This window comes from Equus quagga, chromosome 17 (assembly GCF_021613505.1).
Source record: "Equus quagga isolate Etosha38 chromosome 17, UCLA_HA_Equagga_1.0, whole genome shotgun sequence".
Taxonomy (NCBI): Eukaryota; Metazoa; Chordata; class Mammalia; order Perissodactyla; family Equidae; genus Equus; species Equus quagga.
The window spans coordinates 50,215,186-50,233,752 of NC_060283.1; the positions used below are offsets into that span (position 1 = coordinate 50,215,186).

Genomic DNA, 18,567 nt, shown 5'->3' on the forward strand with positions numbered 1-18,567 from the left:
GGGAGGCACAGAGGCAGGGCCCAGCTCGGCTCACCTGCCACCTCCGCCGGGAGAGGAACAGCTTCAGGTGGTCCGTGCTCACCTCGGCGCCCTTTGCCTGTGTCTGAAAACCCGGGAAAGAGGGCCTGAGGGGGAGTCTTCCGTCGACCTGGACCCTCAAGGTTTGGCAATGGAGAGACAAAGTCCACAGGAGGGGACAGTGGACCGAGCAGCATTAAATCTGGGCTCCTGCGGGTCCCCTTCCCCTTGGATCTGTCACAATAACTCCCACAGCCCAGGTGCCCATGTGGGGACAACTTCCCTGAACCAAGTGGAGAGGCAGAGAATCTGGCTCCTGGGGTGAGCATCGGAGCCTGAACCAGGGCTCAGGGCCCTGTCCTGTATCCTGGCTGCCCGGGGAGGCCTGTGCTTAGGCGCCTGGCCTGGCCCTGCTCCCCAGCTCACCATCTGTCTCCATGTAGAGCCAGCGCCCCAGACATCTGGAGCCCTGGTGGGCCAGACCAAGGCAGATGCTCTCCTCAGCCACCCACCCAGGCAGCCCTTTCCAGAGCTCGTTTTTGATCTGACACACAAGGCTCATACTCCAAAGACAGATACCAGAATGCCCTCAGCCTCAGTTGACCAGCACATCACTCAATGGACGGTTTATCCAGTTGATCTTTCTGGGTCATTTGCTGACACGGCTCTCTCCCCCTAACCTGGCACTGTGCCCTGCAGATGAATGAGTGAGAACTCTGGCCACGTGGAGCTCAAAGCCAAGAGGCCAAGCCAGCCAGGCCACCCACCAACCACAGTGTGTGGGACCAGTGCAGGACAGAGGTGGACACACAGGAGTGAGGAGGACCAGGCCTGGTCTCGAGAGTCTGGGAGAACCCCGATGAGGACCCCCAGGACTGGGGCGGGTGGGGTAGACCTGTGCCTTGGAGTCCATGATAGCCCAACTTAAGCCTCAGTGTCCTCATCAACAGAATGGGAGCAATAATACCTTCCTTTGCCCAGCTGTTGTGAGGCTAATAGACTGCATGTATATGAAATGCCTATCATGGTTACGGCACACAGTAGGTCCTCAATAAACGGAGCTGTTAATAACGTTCTTTCTCCCTCCACCTCTTCTACCACAACTTTGCAGGATTACACTCACTTTGAACCAAGGATGTTCCAGGGTCTCCTCTGCGGTAGGCCTCCTGGAAGGGAACGAGGGTCAAGAAGGGATTTATCATGCATTCCTTCAGGCCATAGATGTTTGGGAAAACGGGGTCCTCAGGAATTGGGGGAGTGAGCGTCTAGGGCAGAGGCTTGGGCAGGAAGGGGGCATGAGGACTCTGCAGTGGCGGCACCCCGGGGCCTCGTACTCACAGGCGGTCCTGCACCAGCACTTTGATGAGGAAGCCGCGGGCCTCGCGGCTGAGGCTCAGGAACGTGGTCTCCTCGAAGGCCACATTGTAGTTGCGGATGTTCATCAGCGTCGTCCGGTCATTCTCCCCAACGAATGGGGAGATTCCTGTCAGGCTGCAGGGGTGGAGAGGGCTGGCATAAGGGGGCCGGCAGGAGCCCGGGGCTGCCGCAGAGACCACGTGGGGACACGGGCCAGGACCCGGTGGAAGCCCTGGGGCTTCGGGGAAGGCAGAGGCTGTGAAACTGGGCAGGGTGTGGTGTTTCAGACTCTTGCCTCACCCCTACACAGACAGGGGGCAAGACTGCCTTGAGACCTGGGCAACCAGGTCCCGCCCTGGGCCCACGCTTCAGAAGACTTATGCTGCCCCTCCTCCAGTGCAGCCTGTCCCTGAGGTGAGGAGTCTGTGCCAAGGGGAGACGCCCTCCCCGAGCCCGAGCCTCGCCCTCTAGGTCCTGTTCTGCACACTCAGACCTTGTGCCTTGCCCAAATGGCAGGGAGCCTGCACTGGTCCCTCTCTGCCCAGCCCCCCAGTGTGCCCGCCCCTTATGGAAGAACATGGTGGGGGACAGGGCTGAGACACGCAGACTGGTGCATCCACCTGCACACACACGAGGCCCCTCGCCATGCAGGAAGGAGCAGGGTGTGGAAGAGAAGGGGTGGGCTGTAGTGTTAGGGGTGGGCCTGCTAGGAGACTGGGGGAGACTGGGGTTCCCGCGCAGAGGGGTCCTTACCAGAGGAAGGCGACGACACCCACAGGCCTGTGGGGGAAGGAGAGTGGATGGGTCAGAGGACCGCCCAGTTCCCAGTTCTCTTCTACTGCTCATCTAGAGAGAAGGTGTTCCCCGTGCACACTGCCATGGACAATGGGCTCAGGGGTGCCTCCCTCATGGAGGACTGTCAATCCAGAGGGCTGGACATCCCTAGAGGAGTCAAGGGTCACAGCAGGGCCAGCCCAGGAAACCAAGGGACCATGCCGGCCTCACTGGGGGTAGGCAAGGTGGCTGCAGAGCAGGAGGCCCAGCACCCAGGGGGCCAAGGAGCCAAGGCCTGCGAGGGCTGAGGCCTTGAGTGACTGGGTCAGCTCTGATGGATGAGGGGCAGGTAGAAACATGGGCAGAAGACACCATGCGCAATGTCACCAGCCAACTGTCAGAGCAGGAACCTGGCTTAGGAAAGCTCCTCTCTGCCAGGGAGCAAGTCCCCGGCATGGCACTGATGGAAGCTGCCTGGCCCACCCCAGCGGCCTAGGATGCCAACATTACCAGATGTCAGTGACGCCGGACACAGGGGTCTGGTTGACAATCTCGGGCGCCACGAACTCGGGTGTGCCGTATTGGCAGTACTGGGGCTCCCCCAGAGTCAGCTCCTGGGCGTTCCCAAAGTCACAGATCCTTACCTGCTCTTCTCCCTCTGCGCCATCCCATACCAGCAGGTTCTCGGGCTGCAGGACAGGCGAGGCGTGGGAGCTGAGCGAAGCGGGGAGGACACCCCACTGCCTGGCTCCCCCAGGGGCTGCCTGCACCCCAGCCCCCACCTGCACCTCACCTTGACATCCAGGTGCAGCACGTGGTTCTGGTGCAGGTAACATATTCCCTCTAGCACCTGCCGCATGTAGGTCCGGATCTGGGGAAACAGGAGGCCCAGAGTCCATGGGGGAAGGGTGGGGTATTATGTTTGATCACCACCAGGGCTGTGGGAAGAGGTCAGGCTATGCCTTGAAAGTGGCCTTCAGATGGCTGATGGAGGGGGTTCAAAGATAGGTTTGGGGTTGCTGAGATCCAGGGTTTCCATGTACAGCTACACAGGTTGGGCAGAGCAAAAATTATAGGAGGGAGCCATTTACATTATAAGAAAAAGAACTGTGCAGTGCACAACTTGTACAGCCTTACATGGCAGGACAGCAGTGAGACTGAATAGAGTCTAGGTGGGGCTCATTCTGGGAGAAATGTCTGAGGAATGTTTATATGGGAAAGACTGGGAAACAATAGGGTTAGGGGCCAGGGTGGGTATGCTGAGATTTACAGAGGACAGTGCAAGTCCCAGGGCAGGGGTCTGGTCTGTTGGGGGAGGGGGGCTCTGCTACCTGCCTAACAGCGCTCTCCAGCACCGCCCTGGCTTATTCATGGGCCCAGAGGGCATGCCCCGGACCCACCCGTCCGTTCTCACCACTCAGGTGGGTGGACGCTAGTGCCCAGCCTGACCCCGACCACCCCTGCCCTCACCTCAGACTCACACACGGTGGGTTTCCTGGCCATTCGCTCCAGCAGCTCCTCTGTGCATCTGTGTCCCGGATCAAGGAGAACAGTGACCAGTGCCAACCGCCAGACCTCCCTGAGCACTGCCCTCCACCCCCGGAGCCCAAGTCAGATCCCGGCTCAGCACAGGCTCTCCTTCCCCTTAGAGCTCATCTGATACCAGATAGCGACTGTGTCTTCCTCCTTCCCCCTGTCATCTGGGGGCACGGATGGGACAACCCTGCGTGAACTCTCACTTGCTGTGGCATCTTTGGTAGATCACCTAACCTCTCTGAGCCTAGGTTTCCTCAGGCGTAAAATGGGGATGAAATCTCCTCGCCAACCCTGTGAGGTATTTACAAGGATCAACTTAGAGCAGAACTTTACTCACTGTGGATGGAACTTCTTGACTCTATTTGAGGATGACCCAGAAGGTCCCGGACATGTAAATAATTGGTCATTTTGCTGCAGTTTCGGTTCTAACAGTGCAGACTGGGGGGCCGGTGTGAAGGACATGGTCACCCTCTTAGTGGGAGTGGCAAGCAGATGACCCCGCACCCTATCACAGTGTGCCTGCTTAACCACAGCTCTCGTGAAAGGATAAAACCCATTCTTTATGCAAACGGCCTCCCAGTAAAGCCAGGGATTGGTGCTCATCTGAAACGGGGTCACTTCAAATGTTCAGACACACTGTGTCTGCATTTCATGACAAAAATCACACGCCCTTTGTTAGCTGTGTCACCTCAAGTGAGTTACTTAACCTCTCTGTACCTCAGTTTCACCATCCATAAAATGGGGATAAAAAAATTCCGTGAGATATGTATACATGAGGATTAAATAGGTTAATATTTGTAAAACTCTTAGAACACTGTCAGGCACATAGTAAGTGCTATGTAAGTTTAAAATAAAAAAAAAAAAAGGGCTGAAAATGTTGGTTTTTGCAGGAGTCTCCAGACTCCACTCTGTGAGTATTTATAAGATGTCTTCAGAACTCCCAATTGCCAATGGGAACATTCTATAAAGGTATCAGACCGTCCCAGCTGTCAACGGGACTACTTGGTAAGGTATAAAACATGTTGCTAATTGGCTACAACAAGGACCATCATTCAGGCCATGGGTCCCCCACCCGCCCAGCCTGTCCCAGGATACAGCTCGGTGACAATGACCAGCCCCCGGCGCCTCTCGAAGGCCTCATGGAAGTAGAGGACGCAGTCATGCTGGAGCCGGGCCAGCAGCCGGGCCTCCCGCCACGCCGATGCCTTGGGCTTGGCCTGGCTGGGGATGAACTTGGCCGCAAACTCCAGGCCGGAGCTGCGCTCCACCACGCGGCGCAGGTAGGAGAAGGCACCCCTGGGTGATGACACGGGGAGAGGATGGGGCCCAGGCGTCGCTGCGGCCCCAGCCCTCCACTTCCTCCTGGCCTCAGAGCCAGCCTCTCGGGGGGGGGGCCCCAGACACCACACCCCCTCCTGGCCCCACACCTGCCGATCTCCTGCTGGATGTCATAGAAGTCGCTGAGTCTCCTTCCTCTCTGGTCCTCATCTTCCCCGACCCCCTCCACCTCCATAGCTGCCTGAGCTGGGGAAGAGATGCCTGGTGTTAGGTGGGGAGGGCAAGAGAGGAATGAGGGAAGAGACTGGGACAGGCAGGCAGAAGGAAGAGGAGAGGGAAGAGAAGCAAGAATGCTGGGGGCCCGAGGTGGGGAGCAGGGGCTGGCAGACGCTGTGGTCAAGGAGTAAAGGGCTGGGTGAGCGGTTCCTGGTGAGGGACTCAGGTCAGATTCCTGGGGGTGAGCGCTGAGCCCTTCTCCCCTTGAACTCCAGCCCACCTGAACGCACAGCCAACTCTGCTTTGCAGGAGACTTCGCCAGCCAAGTTCCGGGCGGTGCAGGTGTAGACGCCTCCATCCTGGGCCCCGGTGCTGAGCACCACCAGGGAGCACTCGTTCTCCTCGTACACAAAGCTCGCGTGGCTGCTCTCGGTCAGCAGCACCTCGTCCTGCAGAGCTGGCCGTCACCTCCAGCCTGGGACCTGGGTTCCCCCTCCACCTGGCACCCAGCTGGACCCCCAGGCCAGAGACCTAGGCTCATCCCTACCTGAGGGCCAGGGACCTCCCTACCTCGGGGCCCAGCATCATCCCTGCCCCAGGGACCTTGCTCATCCCAGGACCCAGAATCAGCTCCACCCTTATCTCCCCGTAATAGCCCTGCACCCCAATTAGTCCCCTGGTTCCTCAACCCCACACCAGAGTTACCCAGCACCCCTGGGTCCCCCTTCCTTCTCCTAACCACACCTCTGACAACACCTTTGCTCTTCTCTGCCCAGGCCCGCCTCCTCCTAAGGCTGCAGGACCCCTCCCATGCCCCTAGGAAATCCCTCCTCCCCTCTCCCCAAGCTCCTGGCCAGGACTCCGCTGAGGCCTTCATCATCCTCTGACCTTGAACCACATGATGTCCGGCAGCGGTTTCCCCTCAACCACCACTGCGAAGCGTGCAGTCTCCCCAGCCCCCACCTCCACGTCTTCCATGATGGACTCAAACCGAGGGGCCTCTGAAACACACGGGGTGGGAGTGGGGACAGAACACTGGGGTCACAAGGGCCTGCCTCCTTGGCCCCTCTCCAAGCACTCCCTCAGGAACTGGCTCAGGCAGAACACCAGACCCGCCCACCTCCCACAGCCCCAGCGCCCTGCCTACTGGGACTCTCAAACTCAGCGCCTGGGAACACAGAGTTCCTTGCCTGAACCAAGCACTCTCCCTGTCAATCTATACGTGATGTTCTCCAAATCTCAGAAAACCCAAGCACAGGGTGCAGGCTGGCTCGGCTTGACCCTCAGTGTTCATCTACCAGCTTTGAAATTAGGAGATTCTCACATGCAAAAGAAATCTGGATTTCCCGCCTCTCTTGGAAAATCAGGGCTGCCCACCCTGAGCCGCTTCCCCCGCGGCATGGCCAGTGGGCACAGAGTGGCTCAACGCTGCCCCCTGTGGGCGATCACCCTTTGAGCAGCCCCACTGCGGGCTGCTCCAGCCCCGCCACCCTGGGCCCTGTAGGCGCTCAGTCTGTGACCCTGAGTCAGGTTCATGGATGGCATTGCCTCTATCTTGAAGTTTTCTCTCTGAATCTTATTTAAGGGGACTTCCACCATCTGGGAGGTGGCAAGATGCACTAATGGTCCCGATGCTCTGCTTAGTTCTTCCCGGTATTACTGTGATTTTGTTCTCCACACATATGGGCCATGTTAGTTCTTGGTAAAGCAGATTCTAATTCTCACCATAGAATTAAGTACATATTCCAATGTGCTTTTCAGAGAAGGCTGTGACTTTCTGGTGCACCCCTCCTGAGCATGTGTGGGGATCTTGGCTTTAAGGGGAGTACGAGTGATCGCGTCCTGAGGGGAGAGCAGGGACCCTGGGCAGGGACCACCACCCATCACAGGCACACGGCTTGATTTTAGACAGATAAAAGGGGAGGGCCTCTGGGAGTGGGGTCCATGCTACAGTGAGGCAGGTGTGGAGGAAAGGGGCCACTCCACCTCCCTGGGTATGGGGCACAGTAGGAGGCAGGTAGCCCTGCTCTAGCCCTGGCCGGCTGGACAGTCTCCTTTAGTCACTGTCCCAGCCAGGCTGGCTGCAGGGCCCTCGGTGGCCAGCGTCTCCCCAAACCTCGGGGCTCCTCCTATATCTGAGAAGGAAGATGAGTCTTGCAGATGGTACCTTTAAGGAGCAAAGTGGGGGCTGAGTAGAAAGTGCCAGGATGGGGGTGGGGGTCAGGGAAGCAGGACAAGGAGGAAGATAAGGAGAAGGGAGACCAGGGGCCCAGATGATCTGTGGCCCCACCCCATCCACCACCCACAGCAGAGCTGGGGGTCTCCCTCATACCTTCCTCACACGTGCTACTGCCACTTCTCTTCCACCTTAAATATGCCTGTCTCCCTCTAGGAACCTGTCCCTAGTCTGCTGGTGGGGGTCCGTCTATGAGGATCAAAGGATCAGAAGGCTTCAAGAGAACTTCCACAATTTTTTTAAAGTGCCAGAAAATGCACATTTACCCCATGATCAGGTGGCCTGTGCTATCTAAAATGTCACTTTCTTTGCATTTGGTTGGCACTGTACCTCCTCAGCAGGTACCACTGTCTAACTCACGCTGAGCCGAAGCTGAGTGGCAGCTACATATGTCTACAGTTAATTAACAAACCGGAAAACAAGACAATTACTGCTGAGTGCGGGCTGCGGGTTGAGAGCCTACGTCTTTAAAGGAGAAATGATAAAAAGGGCCCTTGTGCAGAGGCTGGAGGCTCTGTCAAACAGGCTTGTGCAGAAGGGCAGCCAGGCCCCTGGGGCTGGGGGGCTGGTGAGAAGACCACTAACTCGAGCTTTTTTCTTTAAGTCCCCTGATCTCCCCAGGCTTGTTATACTCCAGGTGCTATTTCCCGTTGTGTTTAATGCAGGAGCTAAGAGTGCTCTCTGGCTGTGGAGTCGGGCACTAGCATCCCCGCTTCCGACTTATCAGGTTGTGCGACCCTGGGTCTTACTTAGCACACTTTCTGAGCCTCAGTTTCCCCATCTGTAAAATGAGGCTGATAACCAACCCCGTCTCACAGGGCTGATGTAAATATTAAACGAGGTGAGACATCACTGAGCCTGGCACATTGTAGGTGTTCCATAAATCTTGTCAGTACTATTACTGTTATTATTGCCATTTCTGGTATTATTACAGCCATTAGATGGAGACGCCTGAGAGCGAAGAGTTAGGACTGGCAGGTGGGTGTGTGCACCTGAGGGTGTGACGAGGGGGCTGTGGGCCTCAGAGGGAGAAGAGGGGAAGCAGACCCGCTGTCACCCACCTGCCAGCTCCAGTGTGACCGAGCAGGCCTGCGTGCCGTGGCGGTTGCGAGCAGTGCAGGTGAGGGGCCCCACGTCCCGGCGGCTCACCCGGCAGATCCGAAGGCAGTACTGGTCGTCATCTGGCTGGCTCAGCTCATACACACCTGCCCGTGCCTCCAGGAGGGCGCCTCGGCAGCTAGGGGACACAGGACAGGGAGGTCACCCAGGATCTAGCCACAGGGAGGTCAGGCCGGGATGGCTGGAGCAGGACTGCCACATGCAGGAAGCAGGGTGTGCAAGGCCGGAGCCTACCTCCTCCAGACGACCTGGGCCTCCACATGGTTGAAGGTGACGGTGACACTGGCAGGCTGGCCTTCCACCACATACACGATGTCTGGCTTGTCCAGCACAGTGGGTGCCTCATCCAGGGGTGGGCCTGGGAGGAGGAGAGCCCAGGCTCTATGAGGGCTTGATGCCAGATCCTTAGCACCCGCTGCTCCTTTAACCCTCCCAAGCACCATGTGAGCTCCATTTTCACACATGACGAAGCTGAGGTGCAGAGGGGTTTAGCAATTTGTCTAAGGAACACAGCTAGGAGGCGGCAGAGGAGGGGCTACACCCCGAGCTGGTCTGACTGCAGAGCTTCAGCCTGGCCCACTGTGCATGCTGCTTTCAGGAGAGAGAAGGAAGCACTCTGACGGGTCAAGGTCACACCCGGCCACACTGTTCCCACCACAGCTGTGATGTCCGGACCAGCCCTTGAGACTTCACCCCGGGGCCCAGCAGCTCCTGCCCCCACCCCACAGGAGCAGCCAGGCTCACCGTGCTCCAGCAGCTGCACCGGCTCGGAGGGGGGCGAGGGCTTGCTGCTGCTCTTGATGGTGGTGCTGAGGACCCGGAAGATGTGCTGGACCCCCTTACGCAGCCCTGTGGCCGCCCACCCAGGCTCCCGCAGGCCCGTGGCCAACGCTGTCCACTGGTCTGAGCCGAGCACCTGGTGCTGCACAGTGTAGGTCAGGGCGTCCGGGTCTGGGGGGGAGGCAATGGCCAGAGGTGGTCATTAGGGGGTGCCCCCCCACCCCCATTCGGCTGGCTCGGGACCCAGGAGCCCATCACGAGTCTGCTCTGAGGACCACCCTCTGTTTCTCTGGTTGCTTCTGCCTGGCCCCCATCTGCCCTTGGCCGGACCACTGGCCTGGCCGGGCTCAGAGCCAATAAGGTGCCAGGCATGGGGTCTGGTTACAGGCATGGAGGAAGCTTGACTTGTGTCCCAATTCCTTGCCACTATCTGAGGTAGGGAAACTTAGGCACAGAGCAGGAAGAGACCACACGCAGGGAAGGAGAGCGGTTTCCCAGGACCATGTCTTAAGCACCCAGTCCCTCTGAGAAAGAGACGGTAAGGCGGCGGCTCCCTCTGTCTCCTCTCCTGCCCCGTTGCCAGGGCCTCATCCCGAGCCTGCCCTGCTCATGTCCCCATCTCCACCCCACAGCGCTGTGTGACCCTGCCTCACCGATGGCCATGTCCAGACTCCTGGGCGGGTGCCACGTGAGTGTGATCATCCTCCCAGTCACAGCCACCACCTGTGGGGCACCATCCGGGGGGCCTGGAACCACATCTGAAAGCCACAGGTCGGAAGTCAGCTGAGCCTTTGGGCCCAAGGGCTCTGCAAGACCAGCAAGCCTCGGGGTGGGGGGCTGGGGGCACAGCCACAGGGGCAGGGGTAAGGCTAGATGGCTCCCCAGGGAACTGAGGGGAAGGGCGCTGGTACGGAGGCCCCTTGCTCAGCCAGCAGCCTGGGCAGGCCAGAGGCTGGGCTGTGGATGTGGCTGGCAGGAGGGTACCTGCCTCACCTGTGACATAGAGGTGGGCATAGCAGGCAGCTTTGCCCAGCTTGTTGGCGATGACACTCTTGTAGACGCCGGCATGCTGAGGTCCCACCGCAGGGAACACCAGGCGATGGACATCCCTGTCTGAGGGGGAGAGACAGTGACATGAGGCCTGAGCCAGGAGGATGCTTTGAGGGGCAGGCCCATGCCCCCCCGGCCTGGCCCTTCACCCCCACCCACTGCAGGGAGGAGGTGAGGGGGAAGGGGTGGGGCAGACAGCAAGAAGTGAGTCCACAGTGCAGCAAACCCTGGGGTAGTCTACACCTCCAGCACTTCAGGCCCAGTGACTTCTCCTCTTGCTCCCACAGTGGTCACCCTCTGCAGGTTCCCACCCTGCTGACTGCCCTTCACCTCAGCACCTCTGGGGGGATCACACCTCCATGTCAAAGTCCTGGCAAGTCTCTGTTCCTAAGGTCCCTCGCTCAGCCCCCTTTCCTCCACCCCCACGGCCACTGCCAGTCCCATCTCCAGCACAGAGCCCGTGAAAGCCCTCCTTTACTGCGGTCCACACCCCGCCCATGGCACTGCACGTTACCTCTAGACTGGGAAACCTTAAAGGCACCTACTGCCTACGGGGTAGCATCCCAAACTCCCATCCGCCACGTCTCCTGCTCTTCCTCCACCTTCTGACCCTGACCTGCCGTGAGGTCCCCGAACAAGCCACAGGAGTTCCAGCTCCAGGTCTTTGCTCACAAAATTCCTGCCTTCTGGAACAGTCTTCTCTTATTTAAGATCTTCTCCTTCAAGATGCAGTTCGAGTGCCAGCCCGGGAAGCCTCCTCTGCCAGGCGCCCCGGCCCAGGGCACCCTGCACCCCAATCCCCAAAGCCCTCCTCAGGACCTCCAGGACCAGGCCCACACTGCCCTGGGTGGTCCTGCCTCTTCACTTGCACACGTCATGGCTCCTGAATCAGCCTGAAAGCTCCTTAAAGATAGGACTGACTTGTCCTGCCAGGCCCAGAACCTTGCCTGCAGTAGGTGCCAAAAACATTATATTATAAATCACAATAAAAGTTGTCTGCTCTGTGCCCAGCCTATGCCAGCTACTCAACATGCATCTTTTTTCCATAATCCTTTCAACAACCCTGCAAAATGATCCTCATTTTGCCAACGAGGTCAGAGACATTAACGGACTTGTCCAAAGTCACACAGCTAATAAATGACGGAGCCCTGGCTTGAACTGGGTTCCCTCTGACTCTGAAGCTCTTTCCCCACGCTGTGCTCCCTGAACGATGATAAGGAGGCTGGCCCTGGCGGGGACGTGAGGGGGAAGAGGCCTGCACTGTCCTCCTCCACGTCAGGGCCATCCCAAACACCCATCCCTCTCTCACAGGTTATCTCCGCGTGGAACAGTCGCCCCTTCACTTATCTCTGCTGACACTATTTATAATGGAAGAGAAGCCACAGGCTGCCACTGACCCCAGATCAGACACAGCAGAGACGCCAGCTCAGATCCTGAGACAGACACTCAGCCTAGGCCTCAAGCAGACCAAGAGACAAGAAGCCTGTGGGCTGAGGAAAGACAGCCGAGGTGGGGGCTGAGGGGAGGGTCAGTGCCACAGCGGTGACATGATGGGGAGGGGAGAGGAGGGCATGGGCGACGGGTGCATCCTAGGTAGGAGGTGGGTGCCAGATCAGATGGTCCTTGCTGCCTTTGGGCAAGTCCCTGTCCCTATGTAAGCCTCAGTTTCTCCATCTGTAAACAGGGATAATAGTACCAGCCTTACAGGCCCATGGTGAGGACAGCGAGATGACCCACACCAAGCCTTGAGCACTCAGGGCTGGCACTCACGAAGTGCTTAATAAAGGCCAGTTTTGCCACACTGCAGCCATAAGAGGAGCCCGTCACAGGTCACGCTGTGGCACTGTCTGACGGGGTGGGAAAGCTTCTCACAGGAGACTCAGATCCGTCAAGGCTGGAGCTGAGACACTCCCATGAGAAAGATCCCAGGCTGAGAGGACACGGTCCCAAAGACGTCCCTCTGTATTCTTCCCCTGGCTCCTTCTTTGCTCTTTAATGACCCAGGAGCATCCTTTTGGTGCCCGACATTGTTCACACGACCCTTTGCACTGAAATTTCTCCAGGAAGGCCTGAGCTGCACCGCTTTATTGACAAGGATGATGATGGTGGCAACAACAGTGACAGCAATAATAATAAGATTTAACATTCATTAATCACTTGCTATTTGCCAGGCCCCACTGTAAGCGCTCTGTACGCATTACCTGATTTAATTCTCACAACAAGCCTGTTACAGATGAGGAAACTGAGGCACAGAGGGGCTCTGTAACTTGCCCATGGTCAGTGGCAGCTGTACCGTCTGTCCGGGAAGTGCCAATGGGGCCAACAAGGCCCAGAGTAGTGACTTGGCGATAGTTCCTGCACAGCTCGAGGAAGGAGGCAATGACTGCACATCCCAGCCCCCCAGGTTCCCTTCCCCCAGCGCCCCCTCCCTGACCAGGCTAGAAAAGGAAGGCCCCACAGCAGGAGGGGGAGGGTACTGGAAGCAAAGAGGGTCCTGGAGGGGACAGTCCCCAGGGTCTCTTGCCGGACACGTACACTGTGTCATGCGCCGGTCATCGCTGCTCTGGATGCGGTGGCCATTGTGGAACCAGCTGATGGTGGGGTACGGCAGGCCGGTCACCTGGCACTCCAGCATGGCCTCCTTGGCCAGCCCCACCTCCAGGTCCTGCAGCGGCCGCAGGAAATCAGGCATGGACAGCCGCTCCAGCTCGCCCTGCTCCGGCTCCTCGGGGATGGACGGCATCTTCTCCAGCTTCGAGCTGCAAGAACCACATGGCTGCCCAGAGGCCCAGAGCCGCGCCTCCCATCACAGGGCTGGGGGACTTAGAGGCAGCCTGGTGGCATGGGGGACCCTAAGAGGTACCTGGGGCCAGTGGCAGCCGTCCGAGGCTCCTCCACGTAGAGCTGGGCCGAACAGTGGGCCTGGCCATGGGCATTGGTGGCACTGACCTCATAGAGCCCCTCATCCTCGCTGCCCACACGGGCGATGTGGAGCGAGTGCAGGCCCCCGTCCTGCCGCAGCCGCACGTTCTCGCTCTCCTCCACGGGGTGGCCGGGGGGGGGGGGGGGGGGGGGGGGCGGAGTGCAGAGCAGGCTCAGCCAGGGGCCCTGCCCTCTGGCCCCTGGGGGGTCCCCCAACATCTGCAGGGTGCCAGGCCATACCAAAATGAGTCCAAGTAACAGAGGGGGGCGGGGTGCCGCTGATCTTGCAGTCAAAGCGGGCCGCACGGCCCTCCAGTACCTCCACGTCCTCCAGCAGTCGTGTGAACAGGGGTGCCAGCGAGGGCTGCACAGTCAGCCTGGCGCTGCAGGTCAGCTCATCTGGGGGGAGGCGTCAGCACTGGGGCAGGGAAGGCCATGGAGCCCCAGGCACCCCAACCCACGGGTCCTGCCCTCATGCTGGGCAGGGAAGGGGAGCTGGGCCAGGAGCTGGAGGCTAGCAGATCCCGCAAGGTCTCAGGCACCACAGTGAGGCAGTGGACAGAACCCAAAGACCAGGCCTTCTCAGGAAGGTGGGGGACAGTGGGGGTGGGCAGCAGGTCCCCCCTCCTCACCTCACCCTGCCCTTCCAGCTCTAAAAGGGGGGCCTAGAAGACAAGCCCGCTGGCCCCCACCCCTTGGACTTCTCCTCTGCGCCTGGGTCGTGCACCCACTCCCTCCCACCCACCTAGACCCAGAGCAAATGCTGCTGTGTCCCACTCCCCCCCTGCAACAAAGAACCTTCTGGGGGAAATAACAGGCCCTTTTGCTGACCCGATCCTTTTCTGCTTACAAAGCCCCTCCAGGGTCACCTTAGGTGCTTGTCACCACAGTCTGGTGAGGCATTATCTCTGCTCTTCAAACGAGGACAGGGACCAGGTCAGAGATGTCATTAATAAAACTAATGGCTGGCATTTATTAGGGGCCACCCTTGGGCAGACGCTGTGCTTTGTTCTTCATGTACATTGTCTCGTTAATGCCATCAAGCCCCAGATGAGGTGGGGATCAGCACCATCCCTTTTTGCAGATGAACAGTCCAAAGCTCCGCAAGATGAAGTGACTTGTCCAAAGTCAAGTGGCTGGTATGTGGCAGCCCGTGCGCCTGGTGCTACCCAAGGGCTGACCTCACTGAGGCGGGTGGCTGCACTATCTCCTACCCCACTGCCTTCCCCCAGGAGATGAGCCCCATCTTACTCGGCACCCAGCTCCTTCACCTCCAGCCCCACCTCTCTGGCCCTAGGGCCGGAGGGAGCAGTTACCTTTGGCTGTGCTGAGCTTGCAGGTGTAGACGCCACTGTCGTCCTCATGCACAGACGTGAGCAACAGCTTGCATTTCCGGCCATCGAAATGCATCTTGCATTTGAGCAACGCAGGCTGCAGCAGCCGACCACGGCACAGCCAGTCCACCTCCACGTCGGCAGGACCCGCCACCAGGCACTCAAACAGCGCCATCTCCCCGGCCCCCACGTCCACGTCCTGCAGGGGGGCCAGCACGGCCAGGGACCGGCTTTCAGGGTGTGCTGGGGGGAAAGCGGCCACAGGGGGCGCGCATGGAGCAGAGACACATGGGGTAAGGGAGACACACACACGCACACACAGAGAGACAGACAGACACAGAGAGAGAGATGCATTTTGTTCCTTTGGAGACAGGGAAAGCCCGCCCGCCCGGCCGGCCAGGACAGCCAGGAGCTCCCGGGCCTGGCTCCAGGATGGCAACCCCAGCTGGGCCGGGGAGGGCAGACGCTGGGGAAGCGAGAGGGAATTCAGGGCGGGGAAACTGAGAGGGCCACGCAGAAGCAGAGACGGCGGCGGCAAAAAAAACACAGCACACCAGCTGGGTACAAACTGGACTTTATTCGACCTAAGAAACAGGTATTTCTGAATCTCGCCCCCCCTGCCCCCGCCCACTACAGCAGGTTCCTATCCTGCGCCACGCCTGGCTAGCTTCCTTATCCCCAGAGCATCCTTGGCCCTGACAGTGAGCAAGCAAGCCCCCAGTGGGCCTAAACCTGCTCAGGGCCAGGACTCGGCCAGGCCTCCTCATCAGCACAGGGCCCGGGGCCTCTGGCTTTTGGTCTCTTGTGAAATAGAAAGTGTTGTGCCATTTGAAACCCATTTCTGGAATGGTCAGTGCCCCGCCCCCCCCATGAGCTCCTTGTCAACAGCCCCCTGCAGATGCCATGCCCTGTCCTCTCCCCCTCTGCCTCACCCCATGCCAGCTCGGAGGCATCCTTTCCTGACTGTCACAGACACACAGACAGACAAACGGAGAGACAGACGGGGCCTGTGGCGGCGGTAGCACATGCATTTGCTGGGTGTTCCCTTGCAGGGGTAGACTGGGGGGTCTTGATACCCCTCATGGCCACCCCTTCCCTGCACTCAGTCCCTGTGGGGGCTCCCGGCCTGCCCAGCCTTATGTCCACTTGGGAGGGGAGGGTCCATAGGGGCCCGTGGGTGCTCCCAGGACGCTGCATGGGGAGGCGGGTGGGGGGAGGCTGGGACAGGGTCCGGGCCGGCGGGCCGGCAGGGTCTGTGGGCAGGAGGCAGTGACACAGCGAGGTCCGAGAGGTGCCTGAGACAGGGGCGCGGCTCGGAGGGCAGCGGGGGGAGCGCAGGCGGCCCCCTGAGCTCACTCGCCTGTGTACAGACAAAAACCTCAGTCAGCAAGCGGCAGGTTAGTGCGGCACACGCACGCGCACGCACACGCACGCACACGCACATGCACGCAGACCTCGCTAGGGCCCCTCTGCGTGGAGAGCTGTCTCTAAGCTACCAGGGGAGGGCCGTCACTTTCAGCTCCTCCAAGATCAGCCCTGGGTGAGGGGGCCGGCAGGTAGCCAGAGGCCGGGTCTCGGGGTTCCCGGGCAGGCAGAGGCCCTGGGCAACCAGGGGAGAGGCATTCACAGGTATCAGGTATACCCCAAAGCCTGGGGTATAGGAAGGAACCCCAAAGAGAGAGATGCACCGAGACACGGGTTAACACAGAGAAGCAAGGCAGAGCCAGACCCTGGAGGGGAAGGAGCGGCCAGGGAATAGGGGCTGGGGTCGGGGCAGGAGCTGTGGGAGCTGAAGAATCCAGAGGCCAAGGAGGGGGGAACCCCGGAAACAGCAGGCACAGGAAGGGGAACCAGAGAGGTGGGGCCCAGCAGAGGCGACCATGACTGTTAGGGTCCAGGCTCTTGCAGGGGCCGAGGGCATCCTGGGAAACTCCCAGAGGCGGCCTGTGCCAGGAAGGGAGGGACGATGCCCTGAACTGCTACAGTGAAGGGTGAGATGGAAGGCGAAGCCAATGGCCAGTCCTTGGGAGGAAAACCACCAGCCGCCAAAAGGCAGCCTGGCTAGGGGCAGCCATCCCCGCTGCCTGAAAGGCCCCTGCTCTTGTACCCTGGTTCCGGGGGTCCAGGGCTCTCCAAATTTCACGACTCTGCTCACCCTGGCCTCCCTGGGGTCCCTGTGATGCTCCATGCCCAAGTCACCCCAGGGGCCCCTCCGAACGGGTCCAACTATCAGACTCTCCCCATTGCCACCCTCAACCACAATAGCTTCTGCACAGCAATGGGATGGTAGGGGGGCAAGGGGCAAGGCGGGGTGGGTGTGAGGGAGGGGCCTGGGAAGGGCAAAGTGACAAAGGCTTAGAGGAGTGTGGGGAGAGGATGGCCGGCGGCAGGAGGCAGGGTCTCTGGCTGGCATCAGGGGCCGATGTGATTGAGCACAGGGAAGGCAGTACTGTGTAGTAAGCTGAGCACTGAACAATTTGCTGTGTGGCCTTGGGCAAGTCATTTCCCCTCTCTGGGCCTCAGTTTACTCAACTACAACATAAGCAGTTAAACTTGGGGAACGCTAAGGCCTTTTCAGCTCTGGCCTCCTATAACAAGGTTGTGTGAAAGTTGGCAGGTGGGAGGGACGAGGCCAGGGCCAGGGTGGGGGATTCACAGAGAGTGTGCAGTACTCACCTCGGACCTCCAGGCGGGCCTCGCACTGCCGAGCGCCATACTCATTGACGGCTTTGCAAGTATAGAAGCCGGCATCACCCCGCTCGGCGGCCAGGATCCGCAGCCGGCACAGCCCACCCTCTGCCTCCTCCGCGAAGCGCCGCTGGTCCGGGCGCACGGGCTGGCGGTTTCGCAGCCTGTCAGAGGCAAGACCTCAGTCTCGGGGCCAAGCAGGCCTCTCCCGGCCACATCACTCGTCCACTCTCCAGATCTGTCCCACTGACCACAGGCACCCCTGGGTTACAGGGCTGAGTTCTCACCCTGGCTCGGCCATCCCACCCCCCCAGGACGTCCAGACCACCTCTGCCCACCTGGATCTCTCCCTTCTTGGCACCTGACCATACCGTGTCATGCCATTTGGCTCTGAACAGTTCTTCAATTTCCTCCCGTCTTACTTTTATTTATTTATCATGGACAGATAGTTTTCCCACTTCCCAAAGGGGCTATGAAATAACTTTCAAAGATAAAAAGGGGGACTAGACAACCAATTAAAAATGAAAAATAGAACCCAAAGCAATCAAAAGCTAAGCGAACTGAGTCCTCCAGCCCGGGCCTGGGCGGCAGCTCTGCAGCTGAGGCCCGCCGTGAGCTCCGGGTTCCAGCAGCTGGGACACAAATGGTTGTGCCTGGGCCTAGCACAGGGCTGGGTGCAGAGGAGGCCTCGAAAGTCACCCCGTTGTCATCCGACAGGGTGCGGTGTGCAGGCTTCTCCAGGAGTGGACGACTCCTGGCCGCTCATCCCAAGTGAGCAATTTCTGGGTTTGTTCCCCAAACCCCTCCCCAAAAAGGGAAGCCCGGAATGAGCCTTGAACAGCAGGTGTGGGGCAGAGGTACCACTATCCCTGGGATGAGGCCCTGGGCAGATCATGGGCAAGTCCACAAAGGGTCCATTCCCCTCCACCCAAGGCCAAGCCTCACGGGCCAAGCCTGGAGCAGGGGAAGCTGGCAGGAGGCGGTCAGTGGCTGCTACTCACCAGGAAACCACCGGCTTGGGCTCCCCCTGCACACGGATGCTCATGGTGACGTCTTGGCCTTCTCTTACTGACTGGTCCATAAGTGAGACCTGAAGGGGGACCCCAAAGTGTCAGAGGAGGCAGTCAGGACCCAGTGTTGGCTCCTGGGGGCTGGGGCATCTGGACAGAGGCCTCTGCCACACCAGTCTGACTGAGGTTGGCTCTGGGTAAGAAGGGTTAACTGGGCCAAACTCCTGGCCTTGCTGGAACCTGGTGTGGC

The 18,567-nt window shown here is 59.4% G+C and overlaps 1 protein-coding gene across 1 annotated transcript in view; it reads right to left on the reverse strand.

The window, feature by feature from the left end:
* SPEG (striated muscle enriched protein kinase) overlaps positions 1-18,567 on the reverse strand; it is a 54,595-nt gene that overhangs the window by 10,651 nt on the left and 25,377 nt on the right. Inside the window, exons 8-29 of the mRNA XM_046643717.1 lie at positions 18,309-18,397; positions 17,296-17,471; positions 14,602-14,862; positions 13,525-13,684; positions 13,227-13,415; positions 12,899-13,122; positions 10,307-10,426; positions 9,967-10,071; positions 9,278-9,484; positions 8,768-8,891; positions 8,476-8,651; positions 6,067-6,179; positions 5,459-5,627; positions 5,112-5,208; positions 4,780-4,980; positions 3,619-3,676; positions 2,942-3,019; positions 2,659-2,837; positions 2,128-2,154; positions 1,357-1,509; positions 1,142-1,184; positions 35-103 (exon numbers count right to left, since the gene is read on the reverse strand). Of these exons, the coding sequence (XP_046499673.1) occupies positions 35-103; positions 1,142-1,184; positions 1,357-1,509; positions 2,128-2,154; positions 2,659-2,837; positions 2,942-3,019; positions 3,619-3,676; positions 4,780-4,980; positions 5,112-5,208; positions 5,459-5,627; positions 6,067-6,179; positions 8,476-8,651; positions 8,768-8,891; positions 9,278-9,484; positions 9,967-10,071; positions 10,307-10,426; positions 12,899-13,122; positions 13,227-13,415; positions 13,525-13,684; positions 14,602-14,862; positions 17,296-17,471; positions 18,309-18,397 (3,018 nt within the window). The remainder of the gene's footprint in view (positions 1-34; positions 104-1,141; positions 1,185-1,356; positions 1,510-2,127; positions 2,155-2,658; positions 2,838-2,941; positions 3,020-3,618; positions 3,677-4,779; positions 4,981-5,111; positions 5,209-5,458; positions 5,628-6,066; positions 6,180-8,475; positions 8,652-8,767; positions 8,892-9,277; positions 9,485-9,966; positions 10,072-10,306; positions 10,427-12,898; positions 13,123-13,226; positions 13,416-13,524; positions 13,685-14,601; positions 14,863-17,295; positions 17,472-18,308; positions 18,398-18,567) is intronic.